General features: G+C 49.8%; 1 protein-coding gene across 2 annotated transcripts; it reads left to right on the forward strand.

Annotated features, from left to right (window-relative positions):
• Positions 1-484: 484 nt before the first annotated feature.
• SYDE1 (synapse defective Rho GTPase homolog 1) lies at positions 485-22,976 on the forward strand. Of its 2 annotated transcripts, XM_053371355.1 has the most exons (8): positions 485-1,166; positions 5,369-6,073; positions 10,057-10,776; positions 12,545-12,762; positions 13,791-13,917; positions 15,472-15,629; positions 17,746-17,974; positions 19,034-22,976. In XM_053371355.1, the coding sequence occupies exons 1-8, from the start codon at positions 1,076-1,078 to the stop codon at positions 19,468-19,470; spliced, it is 2,685 nt and encodes an 894-aa protein (XP_053227330.1). In that variant the 5' UTR covers positions 485-1,075; the 3' UTR covers positions 19,471-22,976. The 2 variants fall into 2 exon arrangements, with proteins under 2 accessions (XP_053227330.1, XP_053227331.1); XM_053371356.1 differs by lacking the exon at positions 485-1,166 and having other exon boundaries at positions 5,923-6,073; positions 10,044-10,776.
• The last annotated feature ends 215 nt before the right edge of the window (positions 22,977-23,191 follow it).

The following is a 23,191-nucleotide window of genomic DNA, read 5'->3' on the forward strand; positions in this document are numbered from 1 at the left end:
TGTGCCTGTTTGAACAAGTCCTATTATTATTATTATTATTATTATTATTATTATTAATTAATTATATGCCACCTTTTTAGGTGGCAGGACTCAGAGCCAGTTACAGATTAAAATATGAACTAAAAATATAGGGGGGGGGACTTAAAATAAGTAAACACTGATAGTTTTATTTCTATCTGTTGATCTGTTAAAACCATACAAATTACTTCTCCGCCCAGTTGCTTCTGTGTGTCTCCTTCAGTCTCCACGGTGGGTTTTCTCCCCTTCCCCGTCTGCCCCCCCCCAGCATTTCCCCCTCCCCACACTTTTCTCTGCGGATTCCCTGCCCCACCCGGATCTAGCCTGCAGATCTACCCTTGCGGGCGGCCGCATCGCACCAGCCCCTCGGGAAGAAACCCACAAGCGCCGGCCCAAGCAGCAAGCGGACGGGGAGCCCGGGGGTGAGGCCACGGGTGGGTCGCCGGCGCGGCAGCCCCTTCGAGCTGCACGGTCGGAGGTGATGCCAGCTGGGCACGCTTTGCCCCGGGCGGCCCCGTCCGTCCCGCTTGGGCTTCGGCCATGCGGTGCGACGGCGATCGCCGCCGTTCTCCGAGGGCCGCTTGGATCCGCCCACTGGGCACTGCTGCCTCTGCAACTGTGGGTGGGCTGCAGCGGGGCTGGCGGGCGGCGGAGGGATGGTCCTGAGTCCTGCGACCGCCCTCCTCTCCTCCTCCTCCCCGGCCCAGGACGGCGGGCCACCCTCCCGCCTCGCAGGGAGCCTGGGAAGGAACCGGGCGCCCCTCGGGACGCCAGCGGAAGTGGCTTCCCCTCGCCCGCTCCTCGGGGCGGCTAGAAGCCCGAAAAAGAGGCCTGGCCGACCCTCCAGGCTGGGCGGGCTCCGGGCTGAGTCCGACGGGGCGGGCGGGCGGGCGGCCCTCCTCTCTCCTCTCCGCCTCCCCCGAGTCGCGGCCGCCGGAGCAGCTCGGCAGGCATCCGAGGAATTCGCTCCCGCCGAGCGCGGCGCGGGGTCCGGGCGAGGCGGGGCGACGGGGCCGGAGGAAGAAGGGGGAGGACGCCGCCGCCGCCCCGTCAAGTGATGGCCCAGCCTCTGCTGCGGAAAACTTTCTCCCGCCTGCGGGGCAAGGAGCGCCTGGGGCGCAAAAAGGCGGCGCAGCGCAAAGAGCCAGGTAACGGCGTCCCGGGGAGACGGGGTGGGTGCGCCCCCCGCCAGGGAGCCCACCCCACCCTGCGCGGGCGAGAGGCGGGGGGTCCGCGGGAGGGCTGGGGCCAGAAGGCATCTCCGGCATTTCCTCTGCCGTTGCTGCTAAAATAGGCAAAAGGAAGCGAGCGGAAGGAGCTGCCAAGGATGGATGGGCGGCGGATCCCGTCTTTCCTCGGAGGGGGCTCTTTCCTCTCCAGGTGGAGGGGCACTTCTGCCGGAATCTCCCCCACCTACCCAAAGAACAGGTCACAGATCCCTCCAGATCCCACCTTGACAGGCCCTGATCAGAGTTTGCCCCCCCCCCCATGTCACAAACTTGCCCGCCAACTTCTCAGTCGCCTCAGCAGTGCCAGAGCCAGCCCAAGGCATTTTGCCGCCTGAGTCTCAGGGCAAGATGGTCCCCAGGAGGGGTGCCAGGAAACCAGGAATTACGTTCACATGTGGTGGGGGTGTAAAATGCACTTCTTTTTTTGCAAAGGGTGTTTAAGGAGGTATCAGAAATTGCTGGGTTAAATCTGACTGAAAGTCCCGAGGTAGCATTATTATCAATTTAGGAAGGTTATGAAGGACTTGCTAGCAAATTTATTGACAGCTACAGGAGTTCTTCTAGCTAGGAAGTGGAAGGGGCAAGGTGAATATAAAATGGAAGAATGGTATAAAGAGGTGTGGGATGTAGCTATTAATGATAAATTAAGCTGTGCTATTAAGGTAAGACGGGGAATATGCCGGAGAAATGTTTTGAGGAAGGTGTTTGTAGAATTTGTACTGTTAAAACGGAAAGGGGCCAAACCACCCCAAGAGGAGTTGAAATTTTGGGAGGTTGGATAGTTACCATGGAATGGTCTCGGGGGTGGGGTGCACATTCATATTCTTATTTATTTATGATTATTACTTTGTCAAAATAAAAATAAAATTATATGGAAAAGAAGATGGTCCCCTCCTTGCTTCCATGTTCTGAAGGTGACTGGGCTGAGAGATGATTCCATCTTCAGCACAGGCCACAGGACGGCGGTAGCACCCCAGCACGCCCCTGACGGCTGCTGGCTGGTTTAGTGGGTGCCCGGCTTGTGTGTCCCTCAGCAACTGCTGCCTGAGGTGCTTGGCTCCCTCTACCCAGTGGTCCTGCTGGCCTTGAGTAGCACATTCCATGAGCAAAGTGGAGGGGCTGGCCCAAGGTGGCAGCTTAGAGGGCAGGGGCTGGGGAGGCAGAAAACGGGCAGGCGGGCGAGTCAGGCAAGGGGGATACAAGAAGTGCTTTGTCCCTGAAGTATCGTGTCTTTAGCCCAAGGACAGAGTTGTGCAGCCCCAATCCATGTGAGCATCTGGCAGACAGGGAGCGGATGGTGCATGCAACTGCTGGTCACCTGATGGACACAAGAGCACCACTTGATGCCAATCTAGCTGGGCCATGGTGTAGTTTTGTCACCACAAATGCCTTTTTTCACACACTGTTTTTGTGGCTGCCTGGCAGAAGCACATGGCAGTCGATGTGCCCATGGCTGTGTGAAATGTACCATTCAAGCCCTGGAGATGTCAGCTGCTGTTTCCTTTAATTGGCTTTCTAGGCAAACCATACAACCTTCATTCGGTATCCCTACAACATTCAGTCCCACGGGCTCAAAATTCTGGGAGATCTGAGTTCACCTCGGTTCTTTCTGGAAAAGCCTGTGGGGGAAGCCGCACTTTCTCAGCCTCAGTTCTCCTCCTGTAAAATGAGAACAACAATCAAACTTACAGGGCTGAGATGCAAAGGCATTTTCAGTGGTGGCACTCTGCTTGCAGAGCTTGCTTGGTCCTGGGTCTGCTAGCCTTTCAGTGCCAGGCAAAGATCTTACCCAGGCACTGGGAATCTCTTTCTGAAGTTCTTGTAATAGTTGCCGATTTATCCCTTCCCCTTTAAGTTAATTGCTATTTCTAACTTTGTACTGTAGTTTTATGTTTTTATTGTTTTATTTTATGACTGTAAACCTCCCTGAAAATTCTAATGGAACTGAGGGGCTGGATAATAACTGTTTTTTTAAAAAATCACACACCCTATAATAACCATTTTTTAATTTTTTTTAAAAAGGTAGGTTTCCTGGAATCTTTCCCTCAGGCTGTTGATTATGTGGCATAGTATAGTGCCTCCTTCTTACTCCTGGTTGTGCATCTGAGTTTGTCTTTCAGTGGCAGGTAAAAACTCTGGGGGGAAAGAAGTATTCAGATATAAGGTTATATGAAATGAAATAAGGTTCTCTAATGCGTCTCCTGGGAACAACGCGTCCCAAAGCAGCACCTGGGTAGCTCATTTGGTCAGAGAATGATGCTAATAACACCAAGGTTGCAGGTTCGATCCCTGTATGGGACAGCTTCATATTCCTGGATTGCAGGGGTTGGGTGAGGTGAGCCTCAGGGTGCCTTCTAATTCTATGAGTCTTGTGTTCTGTGATCGTTTGCTGCTCCTTCCACGTCCCCCTTTGCTCCCCAGCTGCCTTCTCTGTGGCTTGTATGTTCGTTCTTGGGCTGCTCCCTGATCAATGGGGCTCTTCGTGTGCCGAGTTACTCGTGGACCTACAAAGGGAGCTCTGTGTCTTGGCCGGGGAGGGGACTGCGCAGTAAACAACAGGAAATCCAAGTTGGCACTGGGTCTGAGCAGCTGGGAGATGGGAGGGACCTCCTGGCCTCAGCTGCATTGCAGGCCTTGGCTGCATGTCTTCAGGCCAAGCCCGGGTAGGAATGGGCTTGAACCCCTCCAGGACCCCTTTCCCCATCACCGTTCCTCTGGTCCCCCCCAAATTGGTCCTCCCTCAAGGCTTCTGTGGGTTGCTTCAATCCAGAGCATGGATGCAGTACTCCGAAATCTGCTTGTGCCTGCTGCTTTCTCCTGCCGGGGGCTCCTTTGCTGTCTGGATGGTTTCAGAAGTTTTCTCCAGAGTTTAAACAGAAGCACTCAAGGCTCAGTGAGCTCATCCCTAGGAACATTCGTGCATATTAGCCAGGTCGCCTCAGCAGCCCTGAATCCCTTAATAGTATCAGTCTGTGGAGAAAAGCTGAGTGCTGGAAGGGAACAGAGTACGGTGGTACCTTGGTTCTCAAACTTAATCCGTTCTGGAAGGCTGTTCCAAAACCAAAGTGTTCCAAAACCAAGGTGCTCTTTTCCATAGAAAGTCATGCAAAACAGATTAATCCGTTCCAGACTTTTAAAAACTACCCCCAAAACAGCAATTTAACATGAATTTTACTATCTAACGAGACCATGGATCCATAAAATGAAAGCAATAATCAATGTACTGTACTATAAAATAAATAAGGCAGTATTGTAAATGTTTAATTAAAAAATTCTTACCTGCACTGATGATAGTCATTGTTTAGATGGGGGCTTTTATCCATTTCTGCAGTCACTCAATCCATCAGTAGCTGAACTGGGTTCCACACAGTCACAAAAACAAATTAACCGAAAAAGCCTCAAAAACAAAAATGCAGAATAAATAGCAAAAGCCAAAACGCCAAACTTAATCCGTTCTGGAAATCTGTTTGACTTCCGAAATGTTTGAAAACCAATGCACAGCTTCTGATTGGTGCAGGTACCCTGGAAACCATAGTTGACAGCCGCATTGGATGTTCGACTTCCGAAAAATGTTCAAAAACCAAGTTTGGGAACCAAGGCGTTTGAGTACCAAGACGCTTGAGAACCAAGGTACCACTGTAGTGGACTTTGAAGAGAGACCCAGAGTTCAGTTGGCACAACCGTTTCTTGTTGGGTAGCTCCAATGTGAGGCTGTTTTCAAGCCTAATTCCTATGCGGAGGGTGTCGCAGTTCATGGGGAGAGGCTAACCCTCCCCACATCTGCTTCAGCCTCCTGAAAATGCCCCCATGTGGCAGATAGGCTTCAAAACAGTCTGCTCTATGTCTGCATGGGGGGTAGCCTGAAAAGGGGAGATGAGGAGACCCCGTCTGTTGCACCTGGTCCACGGGCCAGCTGTTCTGCTCCATCCCAAACAGGATAGCTGGCACCTAAAGCTTCCCTAATAGTTTCCTGTGCCAAGTCTCCGTTCCCTTCCAGTTGCGAACCGCCTTATTGTTCAACAAGGCCTTGCCTAATGTTTAATGCAACAACTTCAGTGTGTTCTGAACTCGAGCATTACAACCAGGCACAAACACAACATGCTGGTTTCTGTTCTCCGCAGATTCTCCTTCCGAGGCTCCATCAGCTTTGGAGTCCCCCACGGAGTGTGGGCTTCTCCCGCCGGGTGATGGACGCGCCAAAGGGGCCGCCGTCACCGTGTCGAGGAAGCAAACCTGGGCCAAGTTTGCTTGGAGCAGCCAGGAAGACCCTCGCAGCAGGAAGCTGAGCTCTCCAAATGCTGCACAGACACCTGCTGACCTCGGCGAAACACTGTCCCCAGAGAGCCACCCCCACATTGGCTCAGCGGCAACTGGGCCCAAGGACGCCGCTGAACCATTGGTCGGCCCAGCAGAGGCCCGCACCTCCAACATCGGCGCCAAGTGCAGTAGCCAGGGGGCCTACCTGCAGAGCCTTGAGAGAAGCAGCCGACACTGGGTGCTCTCCTCGGGGAAGACCCAGGGGGCAGAAGAGCCGGCGGCCGGGTCCAGTACAGAGCAGGAGCCCAGCACGCTCTGCAGCAGCGAAGGGGATATCTGGTACAATCCCATCCCGGAGGATGAGGACCTGCAGCTCCCCGACCGCGACAAGAGGTGGGGCAATGGCGCTGAGAACAGGAGCAGGAAGGGGAAGCCAAGGGAGGCCAAGGCTGCAGGCGAAGGTGACTTGCAGCAGGCAGGTGGCGATGGTTTGCGGACTTCGCCGAGACATGCAAGGCCAGCGAAGCAAGCGGAGGAGCCGAGCAGCAGCCACCAGTCCCGGGCCTTTGGTGAGAGATCTTTTTTCTAAGACAATCCCCACGTTTTTACCATGGGGTGGGAGAGCTGTGGCCAGATGCTGTCAGATTCCAGCCCCCGTTGGAGCCTGCAAGCATTGGCTGATGGTCAGGGATGATGGGAGTTGTAGTCTAGCAACTTGTGGAAGGGGACGTGGGTGGCGCTGTGGGTTAAACCACTGAGCCTAGGACTTGCCAATCAGAAGGTCAGTGGTTTGAATCCCTGTGACGGGGTGAGCTCCCGTTGCTGGGTCCCTGCTCCTGCCAACCTAGCAGTTCGAAAGCACGTCAAAGTGCAAGTAGATAAACAGGTACTGCTCCGGCGGGAAGGTAAACAGCATTTCCGTGCGTTGCTCTGGTTCGCCAGAAGCGGCTTAGTCGTGATGGCCACATGACCCAGAAGCTGTACGCCGGCTCCCTCGGCCAATAAAGCGAGATGAGCGCCGCAACCCCAGAGTCGGTCATGACTGGACCTAATGGTCAGGGGTCCCTTTACTTTTACCTTTAACCTGTGGAAGACTACAGGTTTCCCCTCCCTGGTTTACAGCATCACTTCTCCATATTTCCCCCTTTCCCCTGCTGCCTTACAAGTGCTCCACCAGGGTGGATTTTATTTAAATCAAATCGATTTAAATCACAAGTCAGTAAGACTTGATTAATTTTTTATTTTTTTTTACAGAAAGACTCATTCTTGCTGGTATCTTAATATTTACAACCAGATGAAGGTTTCATTTTTGGAATAATAAATTTTCAGAGTAGTTTTTACAGTTATATCAAAAACTACTGATTTGGTTATACTATTAGAAATACATAGAGAGATCATTATGAAATTATTGTGAGGTTTAATAAGCTAACTGTTTATATTTAGACAACTTTTCTGCTGCACTTTTTTGGAAGGAGGAAAACAATAATTTGGCGCTATGGTTTAAACCACTGAGCCTCTTGCCGATCAGAAGGTTGGCAGTTCGAATCCCCACAACGGGGTGAACTCCCATTGCTCTGTCCCAGCTCCTGCCAACCTAGCAGTTTGAAAGCACGCCAGTGCAGGTAGATAAATAGGTACCGCTGTGGCGGGAAGGTAAACGGTGTTTCCATGTGCTCTGATTTCTGTCACAGTGTTGCATTGCACCAGAAGCGGTTTAGTCATGCTGGCCACATGATCTGGAAAGCTGTCTGTGGACAAACGCTGGCTCCCTCAGCCTGCAAGCTGCAACCCCATAGTCGCCTTTGACTGGACTTAACCATCCAGGGGTCCTTTACCTTTTACAGTGGTGCCTCGCTAGACGAAAAGAATCTGTTTCGCGATTCTCTTCATCTAGCGGTTTTTTCGTCTTGCGAAGCAAGCCCATTGACAGCTTAGCGGATTAGCGCTACAGCTGTCAAGCGGCTTTTCGCGATCAGCTGTTAAGCGGTTTATCAGCGGAACAGCTGATAAGCGGCTTAGCGGCTTAGGAAAAGGGCGAAAAAAGCGAAAAAAGCCGTGGGGGGACGCAAGATTTTTTCGTCTTGCGAAGCAACCCCATAGGGAAATTCGTTTTGCGAAGCGCCTCCAAAACGGAAAACCCTTTCATCTAGCGGGTTTTCCGTCTTGCGAAGCGTTCGTCTTGCGGGGCACCACTGTACCTTTTTTGTTAACTGATGTGGTTAAACAATTATTTAAAAAAGAAACTCAGTCTGAGTTTTAGCACACATGAAAAACTTAAATCCTTATTTCCTGATGAATAGCCTTTGGACTATAATGTAACTTAAATAAAAGACTATCTTTAGAAATATTTTTTCCTCCAAAAGCATTTCATTTTAAAAATCCTATTTAAATAAAAAAATCATTTTTTAAAAAAAGCATTGATTTTTATCCACCCTGTGCTTCACCCATCGCCCCCCCCCATCCTGGCCCCATGGCCTCCCAGCCCCATTCTTTTGGCATTTCTCCTTTCTCATCATCAGGACCAAATTAATGACACAAAACCCCACATATCTTAAGTATAATAGAAACATCGCCACCCCCCCATCTCCACCCCCTTTCCCCTTCTTCTTCCTAATGTCTCAACAAATGAAACTGATCTGTAAAAAAATGTTACTTGGAGAAAAAGAGTGAGAGAGAGAGAGAGAGATTGCACGTACTTTTGTAAACTAAGAAAATCTTTAATAAAAATACATTAAAAAATAATCATATCAGAGCCAAATTAATTGCCCCCCTGGCACAGCTGTCCCAGGGCAGCAAGCCAGGTCACCTTGGAGCGTCATGTGAGTTTCATTCTTCTGACGCTGCGTGTATCCCACATCAGGGTTTTGACGTGGAACTGCTCTTGGATGAACCACTTGCCCTGATTTAACAGGAAGGCTTTGCTGCTCAGCCCCTCTGGCCCTTTCCCAGCCTTCCTTTCGGCTTGATGTCTCATTGCCAGGGAGCTGTCCTTCTGCCCTCGTCTTCCCCACAGTCCCAGCCTGGCAGCTGCCAGTTCACATCTTACAGCACCCATTGCACTACAGGCCAATTCTGTCTAAAGCAGATTTTAATAGGCTGCTTTATTGTCCGTTTAGATCAGTGGCTCACTGAGTGGCTGGTACTGCCTCCTGCGAGGAGGGGGGGCGTTAATTGGGGGGCACTAAGAAGCAAGGGGATTGCGGGGGGTGGGGTGGCACTGGAGGTGTAAATGACTATCAGACTTTGACAAGCTGGTATCACTGGGCCCGGTTCCTTCAGTTCTGCTGAATTAATTCGTTTTGATTCTATTTTGAACAAATGTGCAATTTGTTATGGCTGTTGTATTGTGTTGCTTTCTTGCATAGTGGATTGTGCATGCAGACCTCTCTTCTGAATAATGCTTCTTGCGGGGTAGCAGATGGGGCCCTGGGGACGAGTCTATGGATCGGAGGGGCGGTGGCTCAAAAAAGTTTGGGAGTCTCTGGTTTGGATTACAGTGGTACCTTGGTTCTCAAACTTAATCCATTCCGGAAGTCCTTTCCAAAACCAAAGCGTTCCAAAACCAAGGCGCACTTTTCCATAGAAAGTCATGCAAAATGGATTAATCCGTTCCAGACTTCTAAAAACAACCCCTAAAAGAGCAATTTAACATGAATATTACTATTTAACGAGACCATTGATCCATAAAATGAAAGCAATAACCAATGTACTGTACTATAAAAGAAATAAGACAGTATTGTAGATGATAAAATTTTAAATTAATTTTTTCCCTTACCTGCACTGATGATAGTCATTGTTTGGATGGGGGGGGTTCTATCTATCTATCATCTATCTATCTATCTATCTATCTATCTATCTATCTATCTATCTATCATCTATCTATCTATCTATCATCTATCATCTATCTATCTATCTATCATCTGTAGCTGAACTGGGTTCCACACAGTCGCAAAAACAAATTAACTGAAAAAGCCTCAAAAACAAAAACGCGGAAAAAATAGCAAAAGCGCCAAACTTAATCCATTTCGGAAGTCCGTTTGACTTCTGAAATGTTTGAAAACCAAGGCGCAGCTTCTGGTTGGTGCAGGTGCCCCGGAAACAATAGCCAACAGCTGCATTGGACGTTCAGCTTCCGAAAAACGTTCGAAAACTGGAACACTTACTTCTGGGTTTTCAGTGTTTGGGAACCAATGCGTTTGAGTACCAAGGCACCACTGTATTTGTGCATTTCTTTGAATGAATCTTTATTGAGAAGCAGCTGATACACCTGTCAATAATAACCATTGCCCGTGAAAATGGTCCTGCGATGCTGAATTGTGAGTTCTCTAGTGCGCGTTTTGTTTGGCTTTGGCATATTCTTCTTTGCAGGGCCGTTGTAACGGAGACTTTGCCCGCGTTGTGCCCTCCAGGGGTCTTGGACTACGGCTTCCACCAGCCCCAGTCAGAACAGAACCCCAGAGCCCAGCTGCCACTCATTTCCCCACCTTGGGGGTGATAACCACTGGGTGAGTGGCACTTGGTTTGACCTATCTTATACAGTTTCTCTCCGCAGGGAAAGCGGCAGTTGCTAGTGTGGAGCCTGAGGAGAGGGCCGCGGGCGCCGTGTCAGCAGCCCAGAGCCCCAGTGCCCCCAAGAAGGGCCACTCTCTCTCCAAGGCCAAGTCCCCGGGCCCCGTGCGCAGCCTCTCTATGAAGATGAAGAAGCTTCCGGAGCTGAGGCGGAAGCTGAGCCTGCGCAGCTCCCGGACCAGAGAGCCAGATGGAGGCCCCTCTCCCAAGGAGTCGGGCAACGTCATCAGCCGCTACCACCTCGACAGCAGCGTGGCTTCCCGGCAGACCCTGGCGCGGGCCAAGGCCCCCAGCAAAGGGGGCTACCTGAGCGACGGCGACTCCCCAGACCTCCTGGCGAAGCCTGAGGCCTGCCTGGGTCTCGAAGGGGGGTCCTTCCGACCGTACAGCTACGCCGAGCAGCCCGGCTGCCTACAGCACCTGTCCGGCCTGGTCAGCATCCACCTTCTGGGGGTGCAGGACTTCAGGCCCCCCAAGGCTGAAGCGAAGGAGGTCTTCTGTGTCCTACAGGTGGACTCGGTCAACAAGGCCCGCACGGCCCTGCTGCCTTGCCAAGCAGCCTTCCTCAGTCTCAACCATTCCTTCCAGCTGGAGCTTGAGGATGCCCAGCTCCTCAAAGTCGTGGTCTTCTCGTGTGACCCTGCGGTGGGCAAGAATCGAGTCTGCTGCCATGGCTCCATCCTTCTGCCCCATGTTTTCCAAGGTGATTTATTATCTTCTCCCACCCCTCACCACTGAGTTTATAACCCAGACTTTTTTCTCCAAGGAGCTCAAAGTGGCCTGTGTGGTTCTTCCCTCTCCTTATTTAACTCCCACAACAACCCTGTGAGGTAGGTCAGGCAGAGAGGCATTGACTGGTCCAGGTTCACCCAGTGAGTTTCACGGCTGAGGGGGGGGGGTCCAAACCCTGGTCTCCCATGTCTGGCATTCTACCCACTATATCACAATGGTTCTTTCTGTTTAGGGAAGTTTTTAATGTTAGATGTTCTTTCATGTTTTTAATATTCTGTTGGCAGCTGTCCAGAGTGGCTGAGGAAACCCGGCCAGATGGGCGGGGTATAAATAAATAAATTATTATTATTCTTATTACAGTGGTACCTCTGGTTGTAAACGGGATCCGTTCTGGAGGCCCGTTCGCAACATGAAAAGAGCCCAACCCGCAGCAGTGCGTCTGTGCACGCTCGGGTTGCGATTCGCCACGTCTGTGCATGCACGTGATGTCATTTTTTGCTTCTTTGCATGCACGAGCAGCGAAACCCGGAAGTAACCCTTTCCGGAACTTCCGGGTCGCTGCGGGACGTAATCTGAAAGAACATAACATGAAGCAAACGTAACATGAGGTATGACTGTATTATTATTATTATTCAGCGGCAGGCGGATAAGTCTGTTCCTTGGGGGGCAAGCAGAGAGGTTTGAGGGGAGTAAAGGTACTTGCACCTCCCTTGGCATTGATATACTGCAGAGCAGGACCCTTAACAAAGGACATCAAAATAATTCCTGCACATAACTCTCCATTGTATTTCCAACAGTGACAGCATACCCACCCCCCTAAAAAAACAGGACAATAAGAAAATAACAAAACAGAAAAAGAAAATTCAGGGCTAGATTGAAGAGAAATGGTGGGGACTGTGTCCCTTTCTCCCGAACCTTCCTGAGAACAGGAGGATAGTATAGATTGGCAACCGTGGTTTGCAGAAGGGCAAAGTTCAAAGGCTGCAGAGGGGAGAAGCTGGGAAATATTGGGAGAGGAACAGCAGGAAGAAGAAGAAGCAGCAACAGGGAGAGACAGCTGACAGACTCAGTGTCTTTGGAAAGCATTCCTGACCCCCCTTCTCCCAGGACCAGGCGTGCATTGAGAGTAGTAGAACAGAAAGCTCAGAGGCAGAAAGCACAGGTCAGTCAGAGCAGGAATGACGTAGAATAGGAGAGACGGAGGGGGTGGGACTTCTAAGAGAGACTGCATTCCTTCGCCTCTCTCTGTGAATATTAAATAATGTACTTGGTAAGAACTCTTCTTGTTTACCTGTTTCTTGGCTGCCACTGTGGGAGGAATAGGATTCCCCAAAGCCTGACATCTTGGCTCTGGGGCTTGGGGAAGAGTGGATTTGAACTGGTGAAGCCAGTGTGTTGCCCCTGTATGTGAGCTGAGATCCCCTTGCTGGCCAGAGGGAATGAATAGCCTGGATCACAGAAGCTCCATGTTTGGGCCAAACATGACCAGGTGGGGAGTGGTGGCTGATTCTGTGGCAGGAGGGGGGGGTGAGGACAGATCTAGATGTGATCACAGACCCTGTTTTCTGTCCAAAGTGCTGAAGTGCCTGGACAGGCCTCTTCCATGGTTGTCGCTTGACAAAGATGGATGTCACTGGAGCTGACCTGATAGTGTGGCTTTGCCAAGGTGAAGGGTGTAGGGTGGAGTTGAGGGACCAGGCCATCCTCACAGCATCTCTCTCGGCTGCCCCTCCTTCCAGGTTGCAGGAGTCAACAGCTTGCCATGCAGCTGGAGCCACAGGGTCTCCTCTACATCAAACTCACCTTGGTAGACCAGTGGGATCCAGCCAGCAACCAACAGGAGCCCCAGGTCTTTGGAGTGAAGCTGAGCCAGCTGGTGGAGAGGGAAGGGGCTGCCATCAAAGTGCCATTGCTGATCCAGAAGTGTGTTGCCCAGATTGAGAAGCGGGGATTAAAGGTAAATGCACTCTCTCTATCTCTCTTTCTCTCCATCCACCCATCTCCACTTGACCTAGGTTCTTCCCAAAAGGCATAGCATGGGCTATTAAGGAGGTGAAACCTAATCTTTGCAAATTTTTGTCAGTGAGGAGTCTTAAAAACACGTTTTTGGGTGTAAGGAAATCAAATCTGCTATTATTTTTGTGATTGGACAACGTTTAGCTTGGTAGGTCTACATTTGCTTAAGAAGCAGATAAACTGCTCTTGGAAAACCGAAGGATTTTAATTTTACCTTCTGAAAGTGCCAGGTAATGTAAAATACAGTATGATTTATAAATAATACTAATACTAATGCTAATATAAGATAGGCTGTCTGAATTGTGTATTGCTTTGTAACAATTTGTTGGGTCTCTGGACCGTAATAAAGATTGATGATGAATATAAAATATAACTCCACGTATTGGGCGATTTTAATGATTTCTGGTACAGTCGTACCTTGGAAGTCGAACGGAATCTGTTCCGGAAGTCCGTTCGACTTCCAAAACGTTCGGAAACCAAAGCATGGCTTTTGATTGGCTGCAGGAAGCTCCTGCAGCCATTCGGAAGCTGTGGAAGCCCTGTCTGATGTTCGGCTTCCAAAAATAATTCACAAACCAGAACAGTCACTTCTGGGTTTGCGGCGTTCAGGAGCCAAAACGCTCGGGAACTAAGCTGTTCAAAATCCAAGGTACGACTGTACTTCGATACACATTTTGTTGACCAAATGAAACTAAATTGATTTAACCAAAATATCTTTTGGATTCCCAAGTCGCGTTACAATTTTTTAGCACCGCTCACATTTGGAATTTGAAAGATGAAAAACTCAGCATGCCCTAATGCACTACTGAACCTGCCGGGGAAATGCCTTAAGTCGATGGGCCTCAGGTTTCGGGCCAGACCTCCTCCCTCTCTCCCAGGTTTTCCTGCAGCCAGGTCACCCGGCCTATGGAACAGCCCTCTGGAGAGGGGGCCCCTTTGCCCAAGTGACCGGCTGTGTCCTGCTTGTAGGTTGTGGGCCTGTATCGCTTGTGTGGCTCGGCGGCGGTGAAAAAGGAGTTGCGTGATGCTTTTGAGCGGGACAGCACTGCCGTGGTTCTCTCAGAGGACCTTTATCCAGACATCAATGTCGTTACAGGTCAGTGTCCTTCGTATTCTTCCCTGTGGGCCCTGCAGAAACTAAACTCTGGCTGCTTTGCGGAGTCTTTGGGGACAGGTAGAGACACATCTATGCAGTTCTGCTTCCTGTCTGCTCCTGGCTGGAGATACTGACAGGCACTTCTGGTTTTATACTGCTTCCAAAGTCAATAATGGTCCTTTAGCCACAAAATTGCCTTGCTCCCTATTTGCATTCATTTTGACTTCTGAGGGGCAGGTGTTTTTGAAGGGACAATGAGGGAGTCATCCAGGGCATTGCAGCCCTCTGCAGCCCTTAATACTTCTGACCGAACCTCAAGTGCTCCCAAGTGCTCAGGGCTGCGTGCATGTGATGTTGGAGAAGTGGCCTGCTGGCGGGGCTTTTCTGAGAAGGCAGAATCTGCCAATTGTTAGGATCATGGCAAGGGGCAGGGGGAGGCAAGCTACAAATCATAGGTATTGGAAAGGAACTCAGAGGTCATCCAGCCCAGCCCCGAAGTGCAGGATGCAACTACGTCATCCCTGATTGGTGGCCATCCAGGCTTTGCTTAAATGCCTCGAGCAAAGGGGAGCCCATCCACCTCCTGCGGCCGTCTGCCCCTCTGTGTCAAGCAACCCTGACAGTTCTGGACAGTTTCTCCAACAGTTTTTCTGTTTCTCCGACGGTTTCGCTACCCTTCCATTTCCACCCCTTGGTTCTCCTTCCGCTCTCTTGAGCTCCAGAGATGGTGAGGTGAGAGATGGGGCAAAAATATCCCCAGCACAGGGAGAGAGGGAGAGATTGAGAGATTATGAGCAGAGGGCCAGGAACTTTAAAGATGAATGGGAACCCTTTACAGAGTATTTGAAGACGCAACAAAGTGAACTGGACTCCTTGGCAGGTTTTGAATAAACATTCACAAACTTTTTATTGATAATAATCAGCTAAATAGTTTGAGGATCTATACAACTTTGTAACATGCAGAAAACAGCAGTCTCAGAGAAACCAAAGACTGGAACTGAGGGAAGTCGGGGGGTGGGCGGGTGGTGTTTGTGTGGGAGGGTGGGGGGAGGGAGGGAAAATGGGGAAAAAACAAGGATGATATGTTTTTGGATAATGTGTCTTGTTTTAATTTTGAATAAAAAACTTTTTTAAAAAAGAAACTCTCAGTGAAATGCATATATAAAAATAGTTTTAATAAAAATAAATCAAAACCATATCGTCCTTCTGTTTCCGTCTGGAAGAGCAGCTGTGTAGGTCTGTAGCAATAAAGGGGTCTGGCCTGGCCCCTTTCCAGCCCTCCTGCCTCCCCCCACCTGGCCCTGTGCCTCAGTCTTCGCATCCGTCACCCTCACAGTCCTCCCTCTGTGAAGGAAGCTATTGCCTGAAAATGTCCCTTATGATGGGATAGGGCAGTTTAGGGTGTGGCAAGAACTACTCTCTCAGCACCATGATGACAGGAGCCCTCTCTAGTAAGGACTGAGGACTGAGTATGGGAGGGGACCCGCGGTGATGGTTAAAAGGACTGAGGTATTTTCTCCTTTCCTCCTCCCCACTTGTTGTCCCCCCCGCCAGGAATCCTGAAGGATTATTTGCGTGAGCTCCCCGCACCTCTTATCACTGACCCACTGTACCAAGTGGTCCTGGAAGCCATGTCCAATCGGGCGGCTGGGCAGGAGGCGAAAGAGGCGACAACGACAGCTCTCCTGGACTGCCTGCCAGAGGCCGAGAAGGTGAGAACCCCCCAGGATGGCAGCTCATCTGACCCCAGGCCTCTCTGCTTGTGCCAAGGATGACACACCCAGTAGTAAAAAAAAAAAGTGAAGGTAAAGGACCCCTGGATGGTTAAGCCCAGTCAAAAGCGACTATGGGGTTGTGGCGCTCATCTCACTTTCAGGCCGAGGGAGCCAGCGTTCGTCCACAGACAGCTAAACCGCTTCTGGCACAACAGGACACTGTGACAGAAACCAGAGTGCATAGAAATGCTGTTTACCTTCCCACCACAGCGGTACCTATTTATCTACTTGCACTGGCATGCTTTCAAACTGCTAGGTTGGCAGGAGCAGGGGCTGAGCAACGGGAGCTCACTCTGTCGCGGGGATTTGAACTGCCGACCTTCCGATCGGCAAGCCCAAGAGGCTCAGTGGTTTAGACCACAGCGCCACCTGCATCCCAGTATACCCAGTAGTGTAGTAGCCTACAGGCTGACCACAATGTGGCCCTTGAAGGAGTTTTGGACTCCCCATCGGAGGAAACGTGATTTCCTTCCCATCAGAACCAGGCCCATCAAATCCCACCCAGGTTGTTGCCACTGTTGTTGTTTTGAAAAGAAGCATCATCATTTTTATTCTTGTCGTCATTTTTATACAGAATGGTTATTGACATAAGCACATGCAAAATGTAGTAAGAGTAATGTAAAAAAATGCAAATAGAAAAATAAAATGAGAATACAGAGGGAAGGGGAAAACACAGAGACCACTGAGAGTGCAGTGTCACGTACATTTATCACATAAAAGAAGGAAAAGGTGAGCCAAATTAGTTCTCGCTAAAGCCTTGCCACATATTTATTGTGGAGCAGGGGGTTTAGTGGGTTATGCAGATGAGTTAACACTGTAGAAAAACGTATACCTGGTCGAATAAAAGTGGTCTGTTAAGGACTCTCTGTTTATGTGTCAAGTGTCCTGACAGTGCAACGTCCCCTACTTTTGGGAAGGAGGTGTTGGAATTTCCAATGGGAAGCCACTGGCATTCTGGCTAAGCAAGTAGCATAAACTCAAAAGATTTGTGCATGATGGGCAAATGGGTACCAGGCTCCAAGGACCGGAGCGCCAGGACTGTGTCCTTGTTGTTCGTTTAGTAAATACATGAACCATTCCATTCAAAACAGTTATCTTCCTGCAGCAGCTAGTGCCATTTTGAAGAACATCAAATACTGGAGATCTTTCTATATATAGTGGTACCTTGGTTCACAAACTTAATCCATTCCGGAAGTCCGTTCCAAAACCAAAGCGTTCCAAAACCAAGGCGTGCTTTCCCATAGAAAGTCATGCAAAACGGATTAATCTGTTCCAGACTTTTAAAAACAACCCTTAAAACAACAATTTCACATGAATTCTACTATCTAACGACACCATGGATCCATAAAATGAAAGACATAATCAATGTACTGTACTATAAAAGAGGTAAGACAGTATTGTAGATGATAAAATTTAAAATTACATTTTTTTCTTACCTGCACTGATGATAGTTATTGTTTGGATGTGGGGCTTTTATCCATTTCCGCAGTCACACAGTCAGTCAATACATCAGTAGCTGAACTGGGTGCCGCACAGTCACAAAATCAAATTAACCAAAAAAGCCTCAAAAACAAAAATGCAAAATAAATAGCAAAAACAAAAGCGCCAAACTTAATCTGTTCCAGAAGCCTGTTTGAGTTTCAAAAACCAAGGCGCAGCTTCTGATTGGTGCAGGCACCCCAGAAACAATAGCCGACAACTGCATTGGACATTCGGCTTCCGAAAAATGTTCAAAAACCAAGTTTGGGAACCACTCTACCTTGCTTCACTAAAACCATCCCAGCTGAAAAAGAGACAGGCAACTACCCCTTGCAGAACCGTTCACAAAAAGCCATCTTGACTTCAGGGCTCACCTGAACAGTACCAAGGAGAGGGATAACCATATATGTCAGGTGAGGGAGCTTCTCCACACTGTTTCTCTGCACTTCAGGGCATCCCTTCCCCTTTCCCCAACCCCCTCCCAATTTAAGATCATTCCCTGTTTGGGTATTGGCCTCAGACCAGCGTCTATGAGGTTGATCTGAAGCAAGCTGCCTCTTCTTCCATTTTCTAGGCCACCCTGACAATGCTGTTGGATCACCTCAGCCAGGTTGCTGCTTTCCATGCCTTCAACCGCATGAACGCCCAGAACCTGGCTGTGTGTTTTGGTCCTGTGTTGCTGAGCCAGGGAGCAGCGGGGCCGGGCCCCTGTGGCCCCAGCCACCACCACCGCACCATTGCCAGCACCATGGACTTCAAGCACCACATCGAAGTGTTGCATTACCTGCTGCAGGCCTGGCCAGGTGAGTGCCAAGTGGGGAGGCCAGTGGGCAAGAGAGGGCAGGTGCCCAGGAAGGAGCTGGCTGGAGGCATGCAATGCTCTGGGTTTCAGTGACATGGAGGGCCCGGCACCTGCCAGAATTCACACTGCAGTAATAATAATTTAATAATAATAGTACAGTCATACCTTGGATTTCAAATGCCTTGACTCCCAAACAAATCGGCTCCCAAACAAATCGGCTCCCGAACAATCGAAACCCAGAAGTGAGTGTTCCGGTTTTCGAACAAATTTCGGAAGCCGAACGTCCAGCACGGCTTCTGTGGCTTCCGATTGGCTGCAGGAGCTTCTGCACGTTTTGGAAGTTGAACAGACTTCCCAAACGGGTTCCATTTGACTTCCAAGGTACGACTGTAGTGTTATAATTTATATGTCACCCATCTGACTGGGCTGCCCCAGCCACTCTGAAACATTAGCAGGATTTTAACCTCACTTGTAATGTAACAAATGCTATGGACAATATGGATAGATACAAAATATAGATTATGAAATAATATGCAGTTGAAAATGTTGACAATAGGACCCATGGGGGGGATTTTGAGATTCAGAGTAATCTCTTTATATGGATATGTATTTAGTATGGTTATAAATTTATATTTGTGAAATCAAAGAGAAATAATTAATAATAATCATAATCATAATAATAGTTTGGATTTGATATCCCACTTTATCACTACCCGAAGGAGTCTCAAAGCGGCTAACAATCTCCTTTCCCTTCCTCCCCCACAACAAACACTCTGTGAGGTGAGTGGGGCTGAGAGACTTCAAAGAAGTGTGACTAGCCCAACGTCACCCAGCAGCTGCATGCGGAGGAGCAGGGAAGCGAACCCGGTTCACCAGATTACGAGTCCACCGCTCTTAACCACTACACCACACTGGCTCTCCGAAAATAAAATAAACTGGAATGGCTTCTATAAATCCAAGACTGTCCCTGGAAAATAGGGACACTTGGAAGGTCTGTGCCTCAGGCCTTAGTGAACCAGATGCATTTGGTTTTCATAACTTGCTTTCCCTTTCCCTTCAGCCCCACGCAGGGTAACCGAAGAGGAGGGCGAGTGCCCGCTGCCCATCAAGCCACCCCAGCGCCACTGCCGCCCTCCCTTGGACCTGCCACTGCTGCAGACCACCGTCGTGGCCCGGAGCCGCCCTCGAGGCCTGGAAAGCCCTCCTAGCAACCGCTACGCTGGGGACTGGAGTGTGTGTGAGCAGCAGTTTTCGGCAGGGCCCAGGCCGGGCGGCGACACCGACTACGACGAGGTGGCTGGCAGCGAGAGCGACAACGAAGAGGACAACGGAGATGTGACTCTGACGCACCACAACCGAGCCGTCTTCGTAGGGGACTTCGCCTTGGTGGAAGACCCCGAGGCTCCCTTCAGCGCGAAGCTCAACCTGAAGGACTTTGACGCCCTTATCTTGGACCTCGAGCGAGAGCTTTCCAAGCAAATCAATGTCTGCCTGTGAGCCGTTCACTCGGGGCAGAACATTGCGAGGCCTAAGGGAGGGACGAATGCTCCTCTGCCGGGCCCTTCGGACAGCCAGGCTATGTACAAGCCAAGCTCAGGCGGTTGATCCTGCCTCCTTATCAGTATTCTTTCGGATCACGGTACTTCGAACCAAGTGGTCCGTATTTCGTTGTTTTCGTATGTCTTTTCCCAAAGGGAGGTGCTTTCGCTGTGACTCTGGCTCCCAGAGTGCAGTTTGTAGAGCCCTTTCAACCTCTTAAATTTCCACCGTGAAATTTAGTGTGGGGACAGGAAGGAAGCGTTTCTTGTTCCTGCGTGTCGGCGGTTTCGAGGAAGAGAGGAGCTGACCAAGATGTTGTTTTCTTTGCTTGATAACGTTGAACCGGTAGTATTTAAGTAGCACGTTTCTCCTCATCATCTAGAGCACTTCCAACAAACCCTCAAAGGTGGGTCAGTATTATTACCCTCCCTTTATTATAGATGGGAGCCAAGTTTGTGAAGCTGTCGCTTGCCAAAGGCTAGGCTCCTCTGCGAGTTTGTGCCTGAACATAGGTTTGAGGGATGCCCTTGGCAAAGTGTCCTCCAGGCCCTCTTCTGGGTGGGCTTATCTGTCAGAGGCAGTGGTCTGGGCAGCCAAGAACTTCCATTTCAATTTCCCACAATCCCCCTGAAGGAGCATCAAACTGGAGCTTTCTGGGAAATTAAAACAAGAACTCCAAGCCACCGGGTGCTGATTGGAGCACTGAAAATATGTTTGGGGTGGGGGGCAAAGACAGGCATCAATGCAGGGGAGAGCAGGGGCATAGTTTGGAAGGGTGGGCTGCCAGGGCGATGTCCCTTGGTGCATTTTTTAAGAGGGGGATGCACATTTGGCTTCTTATAGCCCCCTGGCAGTCCCAAGATGGCCCAAGGGCCATGTTGGCTGGCCAGGCTCCCCACTGTGCAGGAGGGCAGCCAGTGCAGCCCTGCTTGGCTCCGATGGGGTGGGGGGGCACTCTGGCAGCATTGGTGGCAAGGGCTAGGCTGGCGCAGCAGGCTCCATTCACCCTCCATGCCCCACCCCCTGGTGCACCCCAGCCTGCTCCAGGCACCAGCAAACCACGCTATGCTGCTAGGTGAGGAGGCTGACCAGTTGGTTCAAGGGGTCTGCATGCTGAGGCCAGACCGAACTGTGTTCCCCTAATTCTAATTTATGGTTTTTAAAATGGCTCAGCTTTTGTTTTGACTGTGGAACTGGGTGAGCAGTTCATTTTCACTTTCTTCCTGCCTGAAAGTAGGGTTGCCATATTTCAAAAAGTGAATTTCCAGGCAGAAAAGTTATTGAGCTTTTTTCTTTGCAAAATAGGATGCTTTTGAGCTATTTCTGAGCAAAAACGACTTCTGACACCAACTGCCGTTCATCCAGATTTTCCAAGGCATTTAACCGATTTCCACCCGGCCATTGCTTTGTGGCTACAGTAATCCAGGAAATTCTGGATGTATGGCAACCCTACCTGAAAATGAAAGGCTAAAATCTATGAAATGCCCAAGTCTTGGGGGGGGGGGCGCAAGGCAGGAAACCCCAAACCCAGTCGGTTCCTCTGCCCTGGGAGACACTAAAAGTGCAAAGGCTGGGATTCCAGTTCCTTCTCTGAAAATTCTCGCAGCGCCGCCTGTGACAGGGGCTTCAATGTGATCCTCCCTCTTGTTCTGCATTGCTGTGCAGCTGAGATTTCCCCTCCGGTGCCAAGACCTTTCTATGGCATTATTAGCGCCCCCTGACTGCTAAATTTCTGCTAAAATGCAGAAATAGCCTGCTGCCAAGTGGGATGTGAGAAAAGGAGAATGGTGCCACCTTGCCAGAAAAACAAATAACCCTGCCCCCATTTGCATCAGAACATGCCCTTGCAGGATCAGCCCACTATCCCATTTAGGGCAGCATCCTGCCCTCACAGTGGCCAACGAGGACCTGAGTTACAACATCTCTCTCCCTGGCTGTGATTCCCAGCAACTGGCCTGTTGCCTCTGGTGGTGGATCCAGAATGTAGCCATCATGGATAGAAGCCATTGATAGCCTCATGTTGCATTAATTTGTCTAATATCCTTTGAAAGCCACCAAGGTGGGTGGGCATCGCTACCTCCTATGGCAACAAGCTCCACACGATTAGCTGTTCACTAGACTTTCTTTGGTCTGTCCCGAATTTTTTAATTGTCAGCTTCGTTGGGTAGCCCCAGCTCCTAGTGCGGTCGTACATTGGATCCCAGACGCCTTGCAAGTCGAACATTTTGGCTCTCAAACGCCACAAACCCAGAAGTAATTGTTCCAGTTGGCGAACATTCTTTGGAACCCGAACGTCCAGCACGGCTTCCCATTGGCTGCAAGTACTTCCTGCAGCCAATCAGAAACTGTGCTTCGGTTTTTGAACGTTTTGGAAGTCGAACAGACTTCTGGAACGGATTCCGTTTGACTTCCAAGGTACGACTGTATTACAAGAGAGGGAGAAAAACCCCTCCCCTGTCCATTTTCTCCATACACAATCTTATACAACCCCCCTCCCAAGTTGCAGCCTCGTGGAGGCTTTGCTCATTCTGGTTGCCCTTTTCCTGAACTTTCCCCCAGCTCTACAATATATTTTCTGAAGCACGGCAACCAGGACTTTTAACACAGTGTTTCACGTGTGGCTGCACCTTAGGCCTTCTGTGATGGCACGGTAATATTGGCAGTATTATATTCAAGCCCTTTTCCAATGATTCCGCCCCCACAACATGGGATGTGCCCCTGTGTGACAGGTAGTGTGAGTCTGACTCTACCTGAGCACACCTTTTTCGGAAGCATCTCAGCTTCCGGCGGTCCTTTGTGGCACCGGCTGGTTGGCTAGTTCCTCCCTTTCATAGCAGGAGGAAGTTCTGCAGTGGAGAATGGCAGCCACTCGCTTCATCTTAGTCCGCCATATTGGGCTAGGCCAAGACGCTCTCCCCATAGGCCTGGTTAAACCTTTTATCATTCAAGTGGGGCAAGCATGCCATGGGGCAAGGTGTGTCTCAGAGGGCCTAACTACATGTGACTGAGGCAGCCCCAGCCTGTGCCCGCCTCCCCACTTGCTGAGATGCCAATACGGTTGGCACCTCCCTTGCCAGCAGCTGCCACAGAACTGCAGAGGGGTGTGAGAGCAGATCATGTGCTCCTTTGACCAAATAACGCCAGAAGATATGTGTCCCCTGCAATAGATTTTTAGACCTTATGTGCCAGGCCATAATCGAGCTGAGAAATCTGAACTCCATTTCACAATCCCCAGAATGCTGTGTGCATGTGTTGGTTACTTCCACATCCTTTTCGGTTTACATCATTTCCCCTTAATGCTGCCTTTGCGATGCAGTTTTCAGCTGATAAGAGACCACGTTCTACAACTCGGGAGTGCAAAGCCATAGCCAGCCTAATGAAGAAATGCGGTACGGAAGATGTGGGCGTTTAAAAAAAAAAATGTGTATGTCCTTATGGACAATTAAATATCTGTGAATGTACAAGTCTGGCTGTTTTTGTTTACGTCAGTGTGGGAGAAGGCATATGGTATTTATGTTCGTATGACGTATCTTGGGGCCTTGATCCTGTTTTGCACAACAGTCGTTTTCCGCGATTCCAGCACTTGGCTTAACTAAATATAAAATCACCCAACCTCCATACCACAAAACCCTTAATTCTCTGATAGGGAAGTCCAGTGTTCCTTTCTTAACCCAATTAA

This window comes from Podarcis raffonei, chromosome 17, assembly GCF_027172205.1.
Source record: "Podarcis raffonei isolate rPodRaf1 chromosome 17, rPodRaf1.pri, whole genome shotgun sequence".
In the NCBI taxonomy this organism is placed as follows: Eukaryota; Metazoa; Chordata; class Lepidosauria; order Squamata; family Lacertidae; genus Podarcis; species Podarcis raffonei.

What these genes read in the sequence shown, in the direction of transcription:
- SYDE1 (XM_053371355.1), top strand. Translation starts at nt 1,076, where the DNA reads ATGGCCCAGCCTCTGCTGCGGAAAACTTTCTCCCGCCTGCGGGGCAAG. An exon ending in CCACCAGTCCCGGGCCTTTG is followed by an intron (nt 6,074 to 10,056) that starts GTGAGAGATCTT and finishes TTCTCTCCGCAG; the next exon opens with GGAAAGCGGCAGTTGCTAGT. An exon ending in TCTGCCCCATGTTTTCCAAG is followed by an intron (nt 10,777 to 12,544) that starts GTGATTTATTAT and finishes CCCTCCTTCCAG; the next exon opens with GTTGCAGGAGTCAACAGCTT.